This window comes from Epargyreus clarus, unplaced genomic scaffold (genome assembly GCF_041222505.1).
Source record: "Epargyreus clarus isolate Ecla_fem2 unplaced genomic scaffold, WU_Ecla_fem_2.2 ptg000015l, whole genome shotgun sequence".
Taxonomy (NCBI): Eukaryota; Metazoa; Arthropoda; class Insecta; order Lepidoptera; family Hesperiidae; genus Epargyreus; species Epargyreus clarus.
This window is the reverse complement of record NW_027332223.1, coordinates 13356536-13377986: the sequence shown is the minus strand read 5'-3', so window position 1 is coordinate 13377986 and position 21451 is coordinate 13356536. Positions and strand designations below refer to the sequence as shown.

The window sequence follows — 21451 nt, the reverse complement described above, 5'->3', positions numbered from 1 at the left end:
CGACAAAAGAATGAAATGTAAATACATTTCATAATACATATTCTAAATAGAACTCTTATTCTAGGTACTTGTTTATGTGTGTTTCGGTACGGAAATCATAACAGAAATTCCTAGTATAGGATTAGGAGTGGTATTTTTACGCAATTACATCAGAAAGAGAGCTACGATTTATGTATGTTCTTATGGATTTAGTTGTGATCGCCTGTACCTTTTTTGGGGATGTTTAAAACCTTTTTTAAATAAAACTATCTCAAACTTTAGTAGGCAAATACTATTATTGTATTAAAAATATTATAATGTATCGTGAAAAATTGTCTATAAAAAATACAATTATGTCACAAAAACCATCAGTTTTGCTGTCGTACGTACTGCAATCGTTTCATGGTAAACTTTTGCTTTGCTATAAAACAAAATGATCCTTACCCCTAATAAGTCTAAAGGCGACAGTAGTGTAACGTGTAGATCAATTAAATTAGCTTTAATCTCCAATCCGATGCACGCAATGTTGACATAACAATAATTAATGTATTAGGGATCGGGGAGACTCCCTAATAACTGTCGCGGGGCTATTATGAGCGATGAAATATTCGAAGGTACCCGATCATTATGGTTTAATTTGAAAACCTAATTTTCGGTTCATTACTCAAGTTTTAATAGGAATTGAGGACATTATGTATCTTGTTTTTCTTTTTAAACTTAACTTTAACAAAGGTATCTTTTTAAGGCTCACTTCGCGAAACCCATAAAATTCCTTCCCACAAAGCCCTTGCAAGTTTGACATAGGCACTTGAAGATAGCAGTGATAGCCTAGTGGTTAAGAAACTCGGCCTCTCGATCGAGGGATCCGAGGTTCAAATCCCAGGCACGCACCTCTAATTTTTCGAAGTTATGTACGTATTAGAAATTAATTATCACTTGCTAAACGGCGAAGGAAAACATCGTGAGGAAACCTGCATACCTGAGAGATTTATAAAAAAAAATTATGTCAAAGGTATGTGAAGTCTACCAATACGCACTTGGCCAGCGCGGTGGACTATGGCCTAATCCTTCTCATTATGAGAGGAGACCCGTGCCTAACAGTGGGACGGTAATGGATTGATAATAACTTGAAGATACTTAAAATTATGTCCATATAATAAAGGAAATTTTATACTTAATACAAATACTTACCTACTAGTAGTTTTATTGGTTAAATACTTGTGAAATAAAACAAGATTCACATTTAAAACTTTATTCAGACATCAAATATTTCAATAGGTACATAGACAAAATAGTACTATTCTACTGTATTACATACAGAAATAATTATCACATAGAATTTGTCTAACAATACCAATCGATACACAAAGTTAATTAGTAAATAGCTAAGTACTTACGTTATATAATTTGCAAAACGTTATAGTAGAGGTGCGAAGATAATTTTATGAAAGTGCATAATAATATTAGAAATTACGAGATTTCTTTCCAAAAAAAAAATCTTATTCTTAATGTAGACCTACTCCTAATAATTTTGGCATCAATTATAAAGCAAAACCTACGAACAACGAAGTACAGTAACTTAAAAGCTGTACCATTAAAACACTAATCGTATATTTAATTTAATTTGGCCGCAACAAACATGCTACTGAGACAACATTCAATACCTAAACTAATGATTAATTGAATTATAACCTTTGAGAAATGCATTTTTATCGGATGCAGTAACGTCTGTAATAAATTCTAAATTAGAACTTTTTAACAAATCATCCGGACGTCTTTTTGAAATAAAACCTCACTTGGCTATCTACATTCTTCGCCTCTGCCTTTTTACACCCAAATTTCTTTACTTGCTCCGTTGTTGTCCTGTTTGGAAATTCCCTTCAGTTACAAATTTTATAGATAATGCTTTAAAACAGTGCGTCACGAAAATTTTAAATTTGAATTTAGATGATGGATCTTGGCGACAGGCTTGCCTTCCAATTAAATTTGGAGGGTTAGGAATACGATCCACAGCAAGTGTGGCCCTGCCGGCTTTTTTGGCTTCCACTCACAGCTCGTTATCCCTCATCAGCGAAATTTTAAACATAAGCCTAGCTGATGTTCGGGTGGCGAGCTTGGGTGAGGCCGTGGAGGCTTGGGGGGTCGCATTTCCTTTGGAAAGTATTCCCGTGGATGATGTTTCTCAACAAAAAGCTTGGGACTTGCCAGGTATTTCATCCACGTTTGCCTGTCTCCTTGAACATTGTGCAGACGATACGGAGCGAGCAAGACTTTTGGCTGTTTCCGGAGAAGACTCAGGCCACTGGTTGCACGCACTTCCCTCCCGAAATCTTGGCACCATTCTGGATGATTCGACACTGAGAATTTCAGTGGGTCTCCGGCTTGGTGCCAAGATTTGCGAACCTCATCATTGCCCATGTGGCCGAAGCGTGGATAAGAAAGGCCGACATGGTCTGTCCTGCGCCAGGAGCGCTGGCCGTTTATATAGACACGGCACATTAAACGACTTAATCCGCAGAGCTCTTGTCACCGTCTCCGTTCCAGCCTCATTAGAACCGAGTGGTTTGTGCAGAGACGACGGCAAGAGACCTGATGGTGCGACTCTTGTGCCGTGGAAATTGGGTCGCGCCCTGGTGTGGGATGTTACATGCGTGGACACTCTAGCCCCAACCTACATACATGACACCTGCAGTAGTGTTGGGGCAGCAGCCGACCGCGCTCAGTTTCTCAAGCGCCGCAAATATGCTACTATTATAAAAGATTATGAGTTTGCGGCGCTTGCAATTGAGACGTTGGGTCCGTGGTCGGCTGACATGAAATTTTTCATGAAAGAGTTGTCCCATCGGCTTATCCTCGCTTCGGGTGACCAGAGGGCTAGCAGCTATTTTGCCCAAAAAATTAGCCTCGCTATACAGCGAGGCAACGCTGCCAGCGTTCTGGGCACTATGCCACAAGTTGGAGTTTTGGACGATATCTTTATCTTATAAGTTTAATTTATTTTTTAATATTAGTTAATTTTTAATTAAATTAGTATCATATTTTTATTAGTAGTATATAGATTATTATTTTTATCTTATGTTGGTATTTTTTTTATAATATAGGAGTAGCAGACGAGCATGCAGTCCACCTGATGGTAAGTGGCTACTGCCGCCCATGGACATCTGTAATCATCCCTAGACAGGATTAGATATTCCTACCTGAGGTCAGCCACAGATGCGCCGCTACCCCTGAGGACTAAGCTGGAACGCCTCGGAAAAGTCTGTCTCTCTTACCACACCCTTCAAACCGGAACACAGCAGCGCCTAACACTGCTGTTATAAGGCAGAAATAGGTGTGGCGGTGATGCCGCCGGAATCGAACCACAAAGCGTTCTACCACCTTCAAAATCCCATTTTAAACTTTCGAAACTTTATAGAATCTTTAATGAAACGTAGTAGGTCGCCTTGTCGTAAGTTCTTTAGAGTGTTCTCTTCACGTATCGCGATGATACGTGAAGAGAACACTCTATCATTGTTTTGGTACTATAATGCAGATGTGCAGAATGAATAATTAATCAGTGGAACACAAAAGGCAGTCATTAGAACGCAATGGTGATTTTCCCATATAAGATGTATGGGTGTTAAATTTTTTCGATCAAGGGGCGACATTAATTATGATTATAATAATACCACTGTGATGTTTTGTACGATATATTGGTCATCGTAAATGTGTTAGTCGGCAGAGAATATGATCCTCGGCAGCGGAGTGGGGCCCGGTACGGCAGACGTGCTGCATTCTGTTGCCTGTATAATACAAACATTAATTTATCGGTACTTTTGAATTAATGTACACAATACAATCATTACTCGAGCAACAATGGGCATGATAACAAATTTTGAACTCGCCTTCTATAATGTAGGTACATGTCTACTGATTCCAAAAATCGTATTATTTCGGCAATAAATTCAGTATTAACGGAAATATTAGCATTTTTAAAACAAATTTTGAATTAAGCGTAAAAACGCTCACGGGTGTCATGGCGTCCGCGAGTGACGTCACGCTTCGATATCCCATAGAAAAGTTCAAGCAATACGGTGACACGCCAAAAAAATGACGTCATTTCGCCCCATTAGTGTTTTAGACAAGATGGCCGACTGCAGTATTTTATACTTTTATTTTTATTGAAAATATAATAAATCCTAAAGTTTTTATTAAAACTGGGCTATTTATGAGAATGCTTTCAAAATATTGTTTTTAAGTAAATCATTTATTCTTCGATTTTTTAATACTGTCATCAGGCCCATACTTAAATGCCATTTAGGGATAGACTAAGAATTTTTTCTTCCTATATAGGACTAAATTCACGAGTGTTCAAAATGGAACAAGTATTAGAAATATCATATTAAGGTATAATATTATATATACGCATCATTACATATTTGTGTGAAAACCAATCCTGAATCGATTGACCTAAGTGTATATTTCCCACTGCTGGGCAAGGGTCTCATCTTAAAATGAGAAGAGCTTAGACCATAGTCCTACAGGCCAATTGTTACACATCATCTTGGAGAAGTTTTATTAATAAAACTTTCAGGCATATGGATTTCTTGACTACTACTAATAATTGAAAGAAAGAAAGAGAGAAACACTTATTCGGATAATTGCAACACAAATGAAATACTATAATAGAGAGAGAGACAAAAAATAAAAATAACATAAAACAAAAGAAAAAAATAAAAATAAACAACTACAAAAGGACAATAAAATGAACAATCAATTATTACAATAATATGTGTTGCAACGACCACGAAAAGGGACAATCTCGGCATGTGCCACGTGCAGGTAAACTGCGTCTTGGCTCTGATTTTCAGTTGGCCGCCTGCGTCTGGGCTGCTCGGACGGCTTTTATTTGGTAGTATTTTTTATCGTTATGATTCATAGAATTTGTGTTTATGTGAAATTGCCAATATAACTGTTCAATTTGCCACTCACCGGATTTTCAGTCAAAGCCGGTAGTTTCTTCCTGGACTGTCCACTCGCGGACCTGTGTCTCCGACCCTCAGGGTGGCCATCGATGCTAGCGGGACTGTACTTCCTTCTAGAAGCAGCATCTTCTTGGTTCTTCTTAGCAATGTGCTCTGCTATTCTCTGCTTGGTCTGCCTCGCGGCGTTCTCGCGGATGATCTGATCAGCTCTCAATCGTAAGATCTTTTCAGCTTCCTTGTGGTGTTTGAGCGCTGCGTCAAGATCGTTCTTGGAGAGAGCGAACAGGCTTGAGTAGCCACGGGATCTGATAATTCATAGCTTATTAATCAAAATTCGATAAAAATCGCATTTCAAAATATTGTTTTCAACTCGATGGTATTAAAGATCGTCATTAATTTGTAGAGAAAAAGAAAAAGAATCAATGCATTAAAGAAGAGAAATATAATGAAAGAAGAACTGTTTTGTTAAATAGATGGAATTTAACTTATTTGGAATAATACACGTACTTACAAGTGCAAAACATTCACATATGCCTTTGGGGCAATTATTTAAGTTGCTTACAAAGTTAACATACCCTTACTGGAGTAAGCGAAGTTATTTGCCAAGCAGACTGGCACAGACATCAATTTTACATTTTCATTATGTAAACCACAGACCTGTATTTGTTTTGTACCCAAGTGTTAACTTACCGGACAGTAGCAGTTCGTCGCCGAAGTCCATCTATGCCCAGGAGACTGATCTCCCCGAAAACGGAGCCTTCTCGTAGCGTCGCTAGAACTTCTTTGTCGTCTTGAGACATTACCTAGAAGTAAGATATTTAATGTATTTATTTCGTATCGAATCGAAGAAAATCGTATAGAATATTGAGAGTTAGTTAAACGACTGGTTATCGGATTTATCAAGGGTATTGGAGACACCCGCTGATAGTTTGAGACAATCGAATTTGATTTTTGAAAAACAAATTCTATTTTTTGCACACCCTATTACCAAAACGCAGAACTGCTTCACGCTAGAAATATTTGTGGCAGTGGTTTCTTCCTCATTAAAACATATTTTACCAGTGTCCTTACGTACTTACTTGTATGTTAGCTATATACAGGGTGAATCTCCATAAAGTGCACATATTGAAACAGGTAAAATTAAACCGCATTTTGTCGACAAAAAAAATATAAAAAAAATTAAAAAAAATTTTTTTTGGGTTTTACGACCTTTTGAATTTTTTTTTGGGAATTGTGCACCTGAAGTTAATAAATCGCTATAACTTTTAAACTAAGAGGGTTATCAGGTCGCGTCATGAGTTTCTTTTTTGAAACGTTCCTAACAAACTTTATACTTGAGTTAGAGGCGTGGTTTTTTTAGTGTTTGAAAGCTAATACGACGTAGAATTGCATTAAATAATAATAAAAAATAAATTGCCTAGATTATTTTGAGGAAATTGATGATTACTGAAAATTTTACCTAAAAAAGTGCTTTTTTGCACTAATCTGACATTTTTTTCCTGGGAAGATGATTTTTTTGGTTTTATTTTTTTCATGGATCAGTACGGCCTATAATTGGCATTCATTGTAATTTTTGTTTGAACATGATAACTCTTTTAGTTCAAAAGTTATAGCGATTTATTTACTTTAGGTGCACAATTCCAAAAAAAAACTTCAAAAGGTCGTAAAACCTAAAAAAAATTTTTTTTATTATTTTTTTTATTTTTTTTGTCGACAAAATGCGGTTTAATTTTACCTGTTTCAATATGTGCACTTTATGGAGATTCACCCTGTATATACGATATGCTGAAGGTGATAGAACCCTTTGTGGCTCGACTCCAGCAGCACCACCGCCATACCTATTTCTTCCTAATAACAACAGTGTTATGTGCTGCTGTGTTCTGGTTTGAAAGCTGTAGTAACGGAAACATACTTTTCCGAGCCGTTCCAGCTTAGTCCTCAGGAGTAGCGGCGGATCTGTGGCCGACCTCAGAAATATCTAATCCTCACTGGGGTTGATTACGATTGTCCATGGGCGGCAGAAGCCACTTACCATCAGGTGGACTGCATGCTCGTCTGCTACTCCTATATTATATTAAATGCTACTACTACTACTATGCTTTTTTCCTACTCCAACCGTATTCTATTATCTTGCACCATATTACTTATATGATAGCATCTCTATGTACTTACATAACATTCTCCGTTCTTGATGATGTACATCTGGTGACCAACGTCCCCGCGGCGCACCACCACGTCCCCGGGCAGGAAGGAAACTGGCCGCAGCTGGAGCACCAGGTCCCGGAGAAGAGATTCGGAGCAGTCTCGGAACAGTTGCACCTGGTCAATGAATAAATGTTGTATCACTTGCGAGAATAATACTTTTCCTGGATTCGCAGAATAACTATTAATTTTTTTTTGAAGAATGATGAATAAAATAAGGACTGAATAAATTGACGACGTTTATCGGGTGGGAGGTACCAATTTTGGTAAACGCTGTGGAAATTATTATAAGAGTGAATGTCACAATTTGTAGATATTTTCAAACGTGGGCCAAACCACGGGGTGCAGATATTCGCTTACAAAAAGTAAGAATCTAATCATTTTAAGTGATATGAAGTTCGCCGGGCCATCTTACATACTTACGTATCAAATTATTATATTATAGTTATTTAAAAGTTTCTAAACAAAATACCTTGCTCAGTGTGGACATATGTACTTCGAGGGCCACATCACGTTTCATGTTGTAAGGCAACGAATTCAAAATCCTGGATTCATCTGTAAGGGCAATTGAAGAAAATAAATTCTTTTCAATGATTTTTCAAAGGAATGGCGATACAAAATAAAGTAAGTAAGCTATCTACATGCACATGACTCCATGTTCCCAAAGGCATTTTTAGTCCAAGTTTAACATTAAGATTTTTGGTTTTGAGCAAAGGAACTTATCGAGCAAGCCAGTAATTGTTTATCGTTTTTTTTTATAATATAGGATTAGCAGACGAGCATGCAGTCCACCTGATGGTAAGTGGCTACTGCCGCCCATGGACATCTGTAATCAACCCCAGATAGGAATATACAGGGTGAATTTTTAAAACGGGCCTTCAGGGCCAAATCCGAAACTATAAGGATTAGCGAAAAATGCTGAAACTAGTTACGAGGCCGATTTTGATAAAAACTAAAACTGCATCATTACTTTTTTAAAATAACTTTTTCCCTAGCCGGGAATCGAACGAGTTCATTTTGAAAAAAAATACACCCTCTATATTATTCCACTATCTGATAGTGTTGCTTATAAGGATCAAAATCTGGGAAGTAATCATAAATGACAAACTAAAGGAAAAGCCTCAATTTTAAGAAAATACATATTTCTTTATATTAATTTGGCAGTTAAGTTCCCGCCATTCATCAATTTAAACATTTCGCTTATTAACAATTTTTTGGCGCAATGTTTCAAATCATTCGAAATGAACGTTTTGTTCTTCAAGAATTTATATTTTTATGTCAGACTTAGTTAAGGTTACTTTTAGGACCATTATAATAGATTTAACTTGCTATGGGCGGAGTTTCGTTTAATACAGATGTAAAATTGACAATTTGCGAGAATGTCTTTTTCGAGTAAAATCCGAGTGAGAGTATAAACAAAGAGATATAGAAAATCATATTTACTGTTGAAACTTAGTTATAAACAACAAACAATAACAATTTACTATTTAATCACTTATCTTTTTTTATTAAAAAATAAATCCTAAAAACGGGGGTAATTTACTTGCCAAACTATTACTTACTCATACTAAGCCGTATGTCACGGTTATAACATCGAATAATTAGTTGATTAACCAACAAATTCTTCAATGGTATGACTTACGTATGTTTCTAAAGAATTACACGTAAATCATTTGTTATGTATAATCCTTAAGGATTAGTATGGAAATGTATGGAAAAATATGTATTTTCTTAAAAAAAATCCTTTTCCTTTAATTTGTCACATAACATTACTTCCCAGAATTTGATCCTTATAAGCGACACTATTAGATGGTGGAATAATATAGAGGTTGTAATTTTTTTCAAAATGAACTCGTTCGATTGCCGGCTAGGGAAAAAGATATTTTAAAAAACTAATGATGCAGTTTTAGTTTTTATCAAAATCGGCCTCGTAACTCCTTTCAGCATTTTTCGCTAATCCTTATAGTTTCGAATTTGGCCCTGAAGGCCCGTTTTAAAAATTCACCCTGTATATTCCTAACTGAGGTCGGCCACAGATGCGCCGCTACCCCTGAGGACTAAGCTGGAACGCCTCAGAAAAGTCCGTCTCCCTTACCACACCCTTCAAACCGGAACACAGCAGCGCCTAACACTGCTGTTATTAGGTAGAAATAGGTGCGGCGGTGGTGCCGCCGGAGTCGAACCACAAAGGGTTCTACCATCTTCTACTACCACCACTATCTACGGACTTACATTTCCTTATTTTGGGTAAAGACTCATGCTCAATAATACGGCAAGTGTACTGTATGATTTGTTGACAGCAAATGTAAGCAGCTGATGCAACTCACCGAAGCATCGCTGCTGGCTCCAGGTGTAGTTGAACCAGGAGGTGACCCGCCTCTGCAGGTGTACCGGCATGTTGAGCCGCCGCAGGTAGCGGGACGACCCGTCCAGGGTCTTCTTGTACTCCGCCTGGGGTTGGTACACCAAGTTCAATAAATATTGTCTCTTTTTTAGATTGAAGCTAATCATACGTGAAACGGAAAAACTACAGTAGTAAATACAGTAAAATTAAGTCAGAAGATCGATACTTATGCTTTTCAGGATTCCGTACCCAAAGGGTACAAACGGATCCCTATTACTAAGCCTCTGCTGTCCGTCTGTCACAGGGCTCTATCTCCTGAATGGTAATAGATAGACACTTTAAATTTTTTAAAATAACTTGTATGACCTAAATATATGCTAGGACTACCCAGGACTACATTAAAAAAGGTGTATATTGATATCTCTGCCTTATTCTACTTTTGACACTATAATAGAACCTTATTTTTTTTTCTTTTCGAGGGGGAAACCTTCAAAACGTAGTGCGAGGACGAGGAGCGTCCGAGGACGTGGGAGCGACGCCGGGTTATGTGGGATTTTTACCGCACTAAAACCCCCCCGGTGGCCGTCCTCAACGCTTGTTGGAGAACTCCGGGATCTCCGACGGAACACAACCGGAGTCCTCCAAGCGCGATGCCCGGATCGGGCTCTGCCCTAGGGGAGCGTTCGCTCCTCCCACAACATCTGGTGATTACGACGGTATGCGACCACACATACCTTCGTCCTTCCCGGGGTCGCTTGCTGGACGGTTCGAGCTCCCACTCTTCCCGCCCGCAACACCGGGAGCCACCTTTTAGTCGCCTCTTACGACAGGCAGGGGATACCGTAGCCCTATTCTAGTCTATATAATAGAACCTAGCAGCGTCAATATAGTAAGATGCCGCAGTGGAATCACGAAGTGTTCTTTTTGGTTGGTATTAACTAAACGTTGACTATGTTGACTTTGGCTAAACGTGATTTAGCGCATAGCTAAGTTTTAAAAGGGCGTTTTGGTATCCATTTTGAAAAACGTTAAATCATTTTCATCGAGTTTTTCTTGGAACTCTGTCGAAAAGCCTATGTTAGTGATCAAGATGTATCGATTTTTGGATCCTTTTCCAAAATCTCTACGATAGTGCTGGGACCTCACCCGGACCCTGGTGGCGGTGGCGAAGATGTCCCGGATCTGCCCGATGAGCAGCGCGAACACGAACACGCCCATCAGCCACGCCGCCGTCATATACAGGTACTCCGCCGGGTTCTCCGGCTTCGGGTTCTTACCTACGTGAAGGAATACATTTAATTCGATTAGTAGTATTTTCAGTTTTTTTTCATTATTTAGTTTTAATTGTAAAGTGTTCAGTTTTATTCTATTGTCGATCACTGCAATACAGTTATCACCTTACGGAATCAATATTGAAATACCATTCAGATTCTGATACCATTCTAGTCTTTATACCATTTTGATTAGATTAGTAGTTGTAGAGCTGAATAATTACACAACATAAGTAAATAAGTTTCGGATGAATGGTGTGAACAAACATATCATATTGCATCTAAAAACCTTTCCCTTAGATAACGATGATACAGTAATAGTATTTAGGAAGGTACCTAAAATTTATATCAATTGTAGGAACCTTATATGAAAATGAAATATACGCATAATACTTACCAATAGAAGTAGCAGTTTTGGTGGCAAAGTAAAAGCAACGGATATAGGCATTCCCCTGGTTGTCATACACCCATCCATTGGTACCCAATCCGATGTACTTGCTCATGGCGTAATAAGCACATGCATTCAGATGGATCAGGTAGAAGATGTAGAAAAGCGTCTTGCCAATTCGAACCTAGAACGAATGGAATTAAGATTGTCAACTACATAACTCTACAAACCTTTGAATCTTGTTTTGGAAAAAAATCCCTATTTGCCATATTAAAAATTTAAAATAACAAATAACCGAACATCATCACCCAACGTAGTGGAGGAGGAGGGATCTGCTTTTGTCATAAAGGAATGTATGAAAGGAATGATTTAGAGATATTTATATCATTATTTAAGGATTAATTGTATGATGAGCCTAATCAAATCTTATTGCTAAGTAATGTTTTATCAAAGTAGTTTATCAAGGAATAGCACTTTAGTCATAAAATCAACGCACCGCATACGGGGAAGATAGCACTCGATCCATAGCCTGATGGAACTCCCAAAACGTCTGCAGTTTCAAAATACGAGGGAAGCGGAGGATCACCGCTTGAGGGCCGAAGTAGAGATACAGAAAGTCCAATGGAGTAAGGGATATGATGTCAAACTGAAACAATAAATCACAAAATATTTTTTAAAATTCACAAAATTTCAATGTACTTAAACATGAATTGCGAACAAAATGTAACTTCTAACTACATATAAATTTTAATTTTTATTCAATGTCTAATGCATAATAGAAAATTATTTGCGTAAGTCTCTACATTATCATACCCATATGATTGATTTATTTAGCGAAAAAAATCTATTTCTTATTATTTATTTATTTAATTTTTCTATGGATTTGCTCATATCTAGGAAAGGCAGGTAGTGTTTTCCATGTTACCTTATATTGAAGCTTCTTCCTGTAATTCCGCCTCGTTTCCTTCGGATCATCGACCCAGAACCCTTCATGCAGGAACATGAGCCTCGGCTTCACGAGCGCCACATCGAGGATATACACGATATCACAGAGGTAGTCAGCCACCATCCATAGCGGCGTGTTCTCTGGCGTCTGGTAGGGGAACGTGGCTCGGAGCGCGATGCACCACGAGTTGTAGCTGTAGCAGAACGTCACCAGGAACAACCAGGTGATGTATACGCGACCTGGGGAAGTTATTAAACTCCAAATGGTCTAAATCGTCAGTAATGATGACACTACTGACGATTTCGACAAGGAAATGGATGAGGCTTCGATGTCTAAATTATGGATTTACATTTCTATTTTGGGTGTACATGTTTGTATATTCGTCTTTGTGTATGTGCGCCACTCGCACATCAACGGTTAATAATATCAATTCATATTTTTATCAACGCCACAAATAGACACATGTTATAGCAGATAGCTCATGTGTAGCCAGCTTTCCAGGTGAGTTTCTGACACCATGACCAGGACCGTGGACCGCGATTAGTATAATTAATGTAATCAACGATTACTGTGATGGAGAAAGGATATTTTAATTAGGATTAATTAATTAAGGATAATTTAATTCCTTTTAATTAAAATACAAAAATTTTCAACCTACATGACGTCTCAACCTAAAACTGTCTCAACGAGACAGCTACATCAGAGTTACAATTGGCACCCAGCTGACACCCTCTATTAAGAAAATAAAGTGGCTATCAATTGAAAAGTCATTATCCCTATAAAATCGATGGAAACCTTACTTGGTAGGTATTATCCAGTACCAGTACCCTTACCAGGAGTTTTTACCTTTCGATATAACTGTTTTGGTATTTGTTTACGTATTTGCCCATACAAATTCCAATCAGCACTCCTAGCGGATCGAGTCAGAACTAGGAAATCCTATGGGCCAATACGTAAACAAATACCAAAACAGTCATATTTGTCGAAACTTAAAAACTCCTGGTAAGGGTACAGAATATTATCTTGTTTTTTATTAGGCATTATTGAAATAAAATTAAATTGACTTGTTTCTTGTATAATGAATAATGTTTAGAATGAAAACCTGTCGTACCTTGAGGATCGATAGGAACGAAAGGGTCGCAGAAGGTCGGCAGCCTCAGGCCCTTGCATTTTTTGTCCCTCAGAGGGGACGACGGTACAGGGCTCTGCGGAGTTTCTATTTCCGGGGGGTCCTTTTCCTTGTCATCAGGAACCCTTAATTGATAAGTGATAAAATATTTCGACTTCAAATTTCATTCAGTAAAAAATAATCAAGATACAAATTATTATATTTTAATGTAATAGGCTAGGTTTCCACGTACTGTTAGAATTCACACACCTTTGAGAACTTTTTTTAAGTCTGAGGTAGATCGTGATATTAGTTTTCTCACAATGTTTTGCTTCAACGTTAAAGTAAATAATCATTAATTCTTAATTTATTTTTAGTAAATTTGAAGCATCAGAGTTATGTACTGGGTTTCGTTATCCGGACACCGAGCACCAACTCCCACACAAGGCTAACAATTGTACTTTTCATAGAGACTTCACTGCTATACTTACTTTTTCACAGAATTCTCCCTAGACTTGGGGCTTTTCAAATCTTTAAGCTCGGTAATGGGTTCCTTCTCCTCATTCAGACGTTTGTGCGAAGGTTGCGGACTGTACGCGAAGAGCTGCACCCTTTGATATGCTATTATTGTCCTAAAACATGCATATATTTTTAAAACAGGTACCTATATTTGAAAATATAAGTAAGTAATTATGATTTCCTTTATACCCTTTGTCTCGCGTTTCAATATCTTCTTTAATTTTAATTTTAGATTCGATGTTCGAATTCGTTTTTCCAAGCCTGTAAAAAATAACAAAATTAAAGATTTATTTCGCCCAAAATACAGAGTAGGTATTTTATAATCATAATAAGCAAAATCTCAATGAATTCATAAATTATTTTCAAAAACGAAAACAAAGAATAATAAATTTAACCCAGTATGCGCAGGAGTCGATTCCGGTGTACACCAAGAGCCATAAGTCTTTTTTGTGCCCGAAGATGTGGTGATGGGCTTCGATACCGTCGGGTGGACGGTGTGCTGGAAGAGAAGGAATATAAGTTACTGTCGAAAAATAACACCATTTATGACCATTATCAGTGCTTAACACTGCTGTTCTGTAGAGAACATTTCCATGAAGTATTTACCTAAAAGTCCTAGGTGGCCCTCAAAGTAGGTATTTATGGCAGATTTATCTAAAACAGCCATTTCACATCATGTGTATTAAGTACATAAAATATGTAGGTATGGTAACCTACCACCAGTAGGCACTAATAGTAGCAATAATACTCGTATATATAAGATATTGTTACGAAAATAAAAGATTCATAGTAAGTATATGTTAGTACTTTTAGGTCATAATTCAGAATACGATAGGGAAACATAAGGAGCGGGCATCGTTTATATATTTATGAGTCCTATAAAAAGGCCATAAATCTCGTCGCTGGTCGTAGAACCTATAGGATATTAGGATACGTCTAATAGAATGATCATTTATCATAACTTATAAATTATTGCGATAATAACGTTGTAATATATATTAGGTATTTTCATAAGTGATCATTTATTATGAAATCTTTAGACCGACTTAAATGTACCTACTTTAATCTTAAAGGTGAATATTGCACAAAACAAAATGTAATTTTATTGACAGGACGGTTTGAATATTTTCTACCAGAGACGATCCGAGAATATTCGAAATATAAAAAAGTAGTGTATTATTCGTAACTATTATACGGTATTTCCTACTATACAGTACCTTATGAGGTCCATTTTATATTTAAAATCATCGAGATACTATGAACTCCTTAGGAGGTACATGGTATCCCAATCTTTAAAATGTTCCCTACATTTATGTTATTAAACTTACATGCACATCAGGTAGAGCAGGAAGTGCATCATTTCTCATGATTTCCCGCCAATTTACTCGCAACGCAAGTGTAATTTCGTCTTTAATTTTTTATTTTAGAAGTAAAACTTTGCCTATGGTTTTACAGAATGAAATTAGTTACGAATATTGAATAGTACGCCGTAAACATTTTCTTTCCGATCAATTTATTGCTCAGTCATACGTAATAAATTGTTAGCAGACCTCAAAAGGAAAGCACTTAACGTTCTTGTTTTGGTATTCAAATCACAGAGCACCAGAGGTTAATGGCGGTTTGTCCTTGTGAGCATCGTGGTACCTGCATACTCTGTTAAGAGCCGGTATCTTGATTGATTGATTTGAATACGAATAACAATTTGGGAAAATTCTACCTAATAATTTGGTTACACATTTAACAGCCTTCTTAAGAAAAAAATCGCTATAAGCATAACGTCATATTATCTTGTATAATATAAGGAAAAGATATTCAGGATATTCTTCAAGCTTAATATGTTTAAGAACGGTAGTTTTGGTAATTCGCTCCAACAATTTACCTAAAGTATACTAACGTTGCAATTGCAATGAAAGTGGAATATTTTTAAGCCACTGAAGCTTTCATGTAATTCCAGAATTACATTATTTTGAAAATATAAGTACCTATTTGATAAATTTATTCATAACGACAGAATCCCAAAATTATCCCAAAATTAAAATAAAATCCTATCTTTGTTATTCCAATTAGGCTCGGTTTCGAAATTTATTTACTTAGGTGTTTTCCATTGCAGTACAAGATTTAAGGCAGCTTAAGTGCCTCTCAATCTAAGCAAGCACCCTTCTACAGTAAATGATTGCAAACGCAATTTCCTCTTGTTCGAATTAAAAATCTATCTCCGACTTGGTTTGTAAACAATGGCTTACTTTGGAATAGTTTGCCTACGAGCGATTTAATTGTTAGTCCTCCTTATATTATTATTTAGGGGTACACGGAAACTTTTATGTTAAAAAGACGCGAACAATGGCGAAGAATGGCGCCATTTCTAATTTACCTCTTACATCGTTCTTCTATGGGGCGATTTTCCTGTCGCGTGCTTACATCCGCACGCATCCCACGCATGCCTCTTCTTTCATGTCATATCATATGCACACGCACACGGGAGCCAAGAGACTGCAGCGAGTGAGTGCGTGAGAGACGCATATGCGGGTGTAAACACGCGCGACAGTAAAGGCACCTTAATCCGTTAACAAGAAATAAACATATTATGTTGTTAATTTACATGTTCGTGTATAATCTTTGTTAAACACAATATCATATCATAATATCCATAAAAATATCACAATATATATATATTATGCGATAATGTCTTATAACAGTACAGGATGTAACAATCTATCTATTAAGCTCTCACTTTTTTTGTCGTCTGTGTTATTCGATGTTAAGTAATTAATTAATTATCTTTATAGGCGGGGCGTACACCATACTTGGAAGAAGCCAGGCACCAACAATTAGTACATATTAGTAGGTATTTGCCAAATCATTTTATATTGTCTATGGCATTAATAAAATTAAACAGTTAATGGAATTATGGTATGCCTTCATGACATAATATCAAATTAAGAATGATGAAGAAGATGTACCTATTATTAAAGTAATATTACCTTAATAATAGGTACATCTTTAAAATTGTTTACCTTGTTACCTTCGAATTAAGGTAAGTTTATGGGTTAGGCTGTCAAATTTGAGGCCTATTTATTGAACATATTACATAAATATTATGTCCTAGTAACGTATTAGAGTTTCGCCAAACTCTTTATTTTGGAAGGAAATACACTAAACTATACCAGAATTAGCCTAGTGCTGTAATTCAGTTCCTATTAGTGCTAAAATCGCGTGCCAGAGAGCCGTACCGCGCAGTTGGAGACAAAGGAGCTTAATTACAGGTAGACTTAATACCACAGATTAAATAATAATTAGTAAACACTAAATTACCTACTCCAAATTAAGAAATGTAGCGTTTGGGTTTTTAATCACTTCTTTGGCCTAGCAATTGGAGTTGCCAGCCAAGATGATAAATAGATTATACTTATCAAAAAGTAGACTAGAGCTCTCCATATGTAAATAATCTCATTTTATTTAAAATAGTTCGTGTCAGGGTATTTATTAGTAGTGCCTAATGTATATTTTTAGGTGTAAATGTATGATAGCGATTTAAACCTAGCTAATAACCACTACTACTGTGATGTCACACTGAAACATAGGTATATAGGTACTTACTCGTAGATGCGTAGATCCTGCAAATACTACGCAGTTAATTTAGGCGAAGTTTCGGGGTTCGGTTACGGCGGCTGCTACCGGTTCACCGCCACACCTATGTCTTCCCTATATTAGCTTGCCTATGTCTAGGTTGTACCTAGTAACGTGAAGGACCAATGTTCTGCCTTCAAGAAAATGTGACGCTAGAACGAGGTGTTCGAATTCATACTTAACACAGGAATCTGAATATACACTGTGTAATCGATGTTATTTTTCTATAGGCCTTTTATTTACATATTTTATTATTTATCTATCGTTTTTCATATGTAATATGTAATTGAGTAAATAATCTAAGTTAATAATAAGCACCGATTTACATAAAATTTAAATTCATAAATTTTCTAAGAGCTATTAACATGTAATGAACCAATATGACAAACTTACACTTGAGACAAGTATATTTTTGTGGAATATAATGATAAAGTCTAAAGGATACAATGCCACGACTTGGAAAACTCTTCTACGGAGCACATCACATACATAAATAATTACTAAGGCTTTCTATGATCATACGGCAAAAAATATTTTGAAAATATAGCTTGGACTTAAAATATTTTTCTCGCATGAAAAATCCACTTTAATATGCATTCCCTTCGGTAATTCCCTTTATTTTATATCTTTAGCAGAGAAAACTGCTTATGATATTTAAATTAATGTGCTAATTTGCAGTTATGATAATAATTATATTAATTGAAACTCCTCCTGTCATTTCAATATTTAATTTACTTTCTTTACATATACACAGTTATAATTAGACATATACGCAGGATATTAAATAATATTAATTATCCCTGAAAAAAATATAATGGCACTTACCACATCAGCGGTTACTTCCAATTCCATTTTAATTCAAACAAAAACTTTTTCGTAAAAGAACGTTTGTATTTTTTAAAATCATTTTTTTGTTTTTATTTTCGGCCAGTTCGCGGGCGGAAAATCCAAAGCGCGCGCGATTACCAAGAAGGTGTTTCCCGCACTGTCCAGTGGGCACGACTTGACTGACGGCGAAGAAAAAATAAACTCGACTCTATAGCCAATTCACTTAAAAATCGAGGCGGTCTTTAGATAAACGTAATTAATAATTTTCTTTGGTCACAGACATTATAATAAAAATTGCGATACAATTAACGTAGGATTAGGTTTATGTTTTTAAATAAAATCTTATAGTTAAAACCTTACTTTTTTGGATGTAACGCTATTTATATTATGTAGATTTTTTTTGGCTAAAAAGTATTTCCGTTGTATTGGACTCACCCATATCGTGAATGCCATAATACTAATTGTGCCTACAAATGGTTTTGCTAATCACTAAAGCCACCGGCTACCGTAAATTTATTGATCCAAGTTCATCGAAGGTTAAAAATAGAGTCCCAAATTGCTCTACTGGAACTTGTATTGTAATAGAAGTTCTATCAAAAAATGTATCGTACCATTTGAATCATAGAATACATCATAGTACACCATTATTATTATAACAACTATTTTTTTTATTTTATAAATCTAACAAAAAGGAACATAATTATCTATCTAGGTACTTACTTACATAATAAAAGTGTAACGTTGACCGATTGATTTGCTTCAACAGGTGGATCTACAGTTTCACACTTAGCACAGGAGTTATAGGTAGGTTAGGTTAGGTTATAAATTTCATTCACGAATGTATCATGAACACTAAGAAACATTTTAATTTTAATTTAATAATTTGCCAAGTGAACAGACAGCGAAGTCTTAGTATTAGGATTCCGTTTTTACCCTTTGGGCACGGGACCCTAAGAAAATCATCCCTTAATGGTATTAACCACAGTTAACCGTTTGCAAAGTGTTGTACTTTTTAGATTCTGCAAAGCGTAGGTCGCCACTAGTCCGAATGCCAATACGAGCTACTGAGTACTCAGGAAGCGTTATTAGATTAGACGCTTATTCAGTCCCTTTTGTTATTAAAAGGGTCGCTGTCTATAGAAGGCTTTAATATAGCCTTCTATAGACAGCCGTAACTTTAGACCCCAAAACAAGTGCATTTTAAGTAGGTACACGTGATATTTGGAATGCTGGATATTTATATGCTACAAAATTAACAAATTGCCCAACAATACAGAATGTGTTTTTTAAACAAAAACGTTCGACCTAGAAAAATATATTTTTTTTTGTAAATAATTATACATTTTTCTTATATTTTAGAATTTGGTTTTGCATATCTAGTTGGAAAAATCAGTAGTAATTACTTATAATTTTATAGCGAAGGAATCGCAAAACTTTTTACTTAACTTTTGACAACGTGGGTCGCAACATAGAAGGTTGAAATCAATGACAGTTATATGAATTACGGCCTTCCATGTTGGAGGTCCTCTTTAAAATTCAAAACACTTCTGATTTTTCGTAGTCATGCGCGTATTGCCAATATTTAATTATCGTCCAATTTAAAAGAAAACATGAGGAAATCTACTTGATAATAAGTCGTTATTATGTTTTAATGTGTTAATCGGCTTTTAAAATTACGGTTTCTTTTATTTTATTTCCAGTAACCCAGATAGTCACTTATATACCTACTATTACATATAGTTGTATATCAACTTTTAATGGTAACAACACATTTTCACACACATATCAACTTTAATTGGAAACAAACTTTATATGACCGATTTTGATACAAATGTAATAATAAGAAGTAGATATAAGTACTATTTCATTATATTAACTTAGAAAACTACACACTCCAGTGTAGGTTATAGAATAAACATTATTTAATATTGAATAAAATGTTTATTTAATATTCGTAACATCACCATCAGCATCTCAATGAGTGAGCGAGAATATAAAATTGGGCCTCTATTTCTGCCTATTAATAATTTTTTTGCATATACAATCTATTCCGTAATTTTAAAGTAACATAAATATTTAGAAATATATTCTAATATTAGCGATAATAGTCCTAGCGCTACGACTTAGTTCTTTGCGAGAAGCCATTTTTCCAGGACTCCGCTGAAATATTTTAATCATCTGGGTCACATTTGAAATTAAAATATGCTGCATGGAGTCGGCTTGTAAGAGTCGATTATAGTAACACAGCATTTATTATAGTATCTATGAGATATTAATGGGTTGAAGATAATAGTTACGAAAGCGTTTTTAAATAAAATTAAGTATGTATTGCAAACGCGTGGAAGAAAATATTCTATACTTACGCAAAAATATTATATTAACGCTTAGGCAGTGAGGCACACATGTGTAACACTATTATTTTATTAAAATTAACTGTTAAGTATATATTATTCTTTTTTATACTCCAATTTAAGAAAAATGTAATATAACTCACCCCTTTTAACAGCTTAATGATTACCATCTTCACTTATGTATGAGATTATTTTTACTATTTGTATTCTATATTTTTTAATAATCACAAGTAGTCACTGCGATTGATTTTCACACTTTCCATACATTCCCCTTGAAGGAGTATAACACGAGCAATTGGAAATGTCCCTTTCAGTTAGTACTTAGCAGTGTTCGAGAAACCACTCATTTTATCAGTATAGTAAATTATTGACTGGGATGTAAATATTTGTTGTGATACTCAATATTGATCTACGCTGTGATTAGATTTGATTCGCTTGTGCCAGACAACTTAGCGAAAACAGCGCTGTTTTAACAAGAAACCTTCATCTAGATAACCTTTTCATCTACATTGAATATGCTATTCCTTAGCCCAAATGTTATTAAGGAAATCGTTAAAAGTAAATTAATAAATATTATATTCACAGAAGTAAAACTATTATCCTTTACATGATTATCATCCGAGAATAACATTTTCAGTCAGTCATGTATTGCGCGCGCATTTTCCTGACCTTGTAATTTAAGCTTAATAAGCTCCGCTATACGAGCTTTTCCGCTTAAATCAACTAGTGTACAATGATAACCACAAAGAGAAATATTATTAATAAAAAATACATCACATATTTAAAATCCGACACTTCAATAAGTTAATTAAATAACCAATTAATTTCTTAAATTATATTTTTCTTAATTTTATAATTCCAGCCTAAATACTGGAATCCAATTAACTGTCACGATTCCGACATCTGATTATGACAGTAGTGAGT

At 35.7% G+C, this 21451-nt stretch overlaps 1 protein-coding gene across 2 annotated transcripts; it reads right to left on the bottom strand.

Moving 5' to 3' along the window:
• Positions 1–3490: 3490 nt before the first annotated feature.
• Positions 3491–21118, bottom strand: CngB (Cyclic nucleotide-gated ion channel subunit B). Of its 2 annotated transcripts, none has more exons than XM_073080957.1 (15): positions 20671–21118; positions 14117–14220; positions 13911–13982; positions 13694–13834; positions 13206–13348; positions 12074–12333; positions 11645–11794; positions 11158–11332; positions 10636–10766; positions 9473–9596; positions 7618–7700; positions 7116–7262; positions 5634–5746; positions 4951–5248; positions 3491–3761 (listed from the first exon to the last, which is right to left on the bottom strand). In XM_073080957.1, exons 1-15 carry the CDS (start codon positions 20695–20697, stop codon positions 3690–3692), a joined length of 2040 nt encoding a protein of 679 aa, XP_072937058.1. In that variant the 5' UTR covers positions 20698–21118; the 3' UTR covers positions 3491–3689. The 2 variants fall into 2 exon arrangements, with proteins under 2 accessions (XP_072937058.1, XP_072937059.1); XM_073080958.1 differs by lacking the exon at positions 20671–21118 and adding an exon at positions 18174–18347.
• Between the last annotated feature and the right edge of the window lie 333 nt (positions 21119–21451).

What these genes read in the sequence shown, in the direction of transcription:
- CngB (XM_073080957.1), bottom strand. Translation starts at nt 20,697, where the DNA reads ATGGTAATCATTAAGCTGTTAAAAGGG. An exon ending in CGTTCCTATCGATCCTCAAG is followed by an intron (nt 12,334 to 13,205) that starts GTACGACAGGTT and finishes TAACTTCCCCAG; the next exon opens with GTCGCGTATACATCACCTGG. An exon ending in TGCTATCTTCCCCGTATGCG is followed by an intron (nt 11,333 to 11,644) that starts GTGCGTTGATTT and finishes CATTCGTTCTAG; the next exon opens with GTTCGAATTGGCAAGACGCT.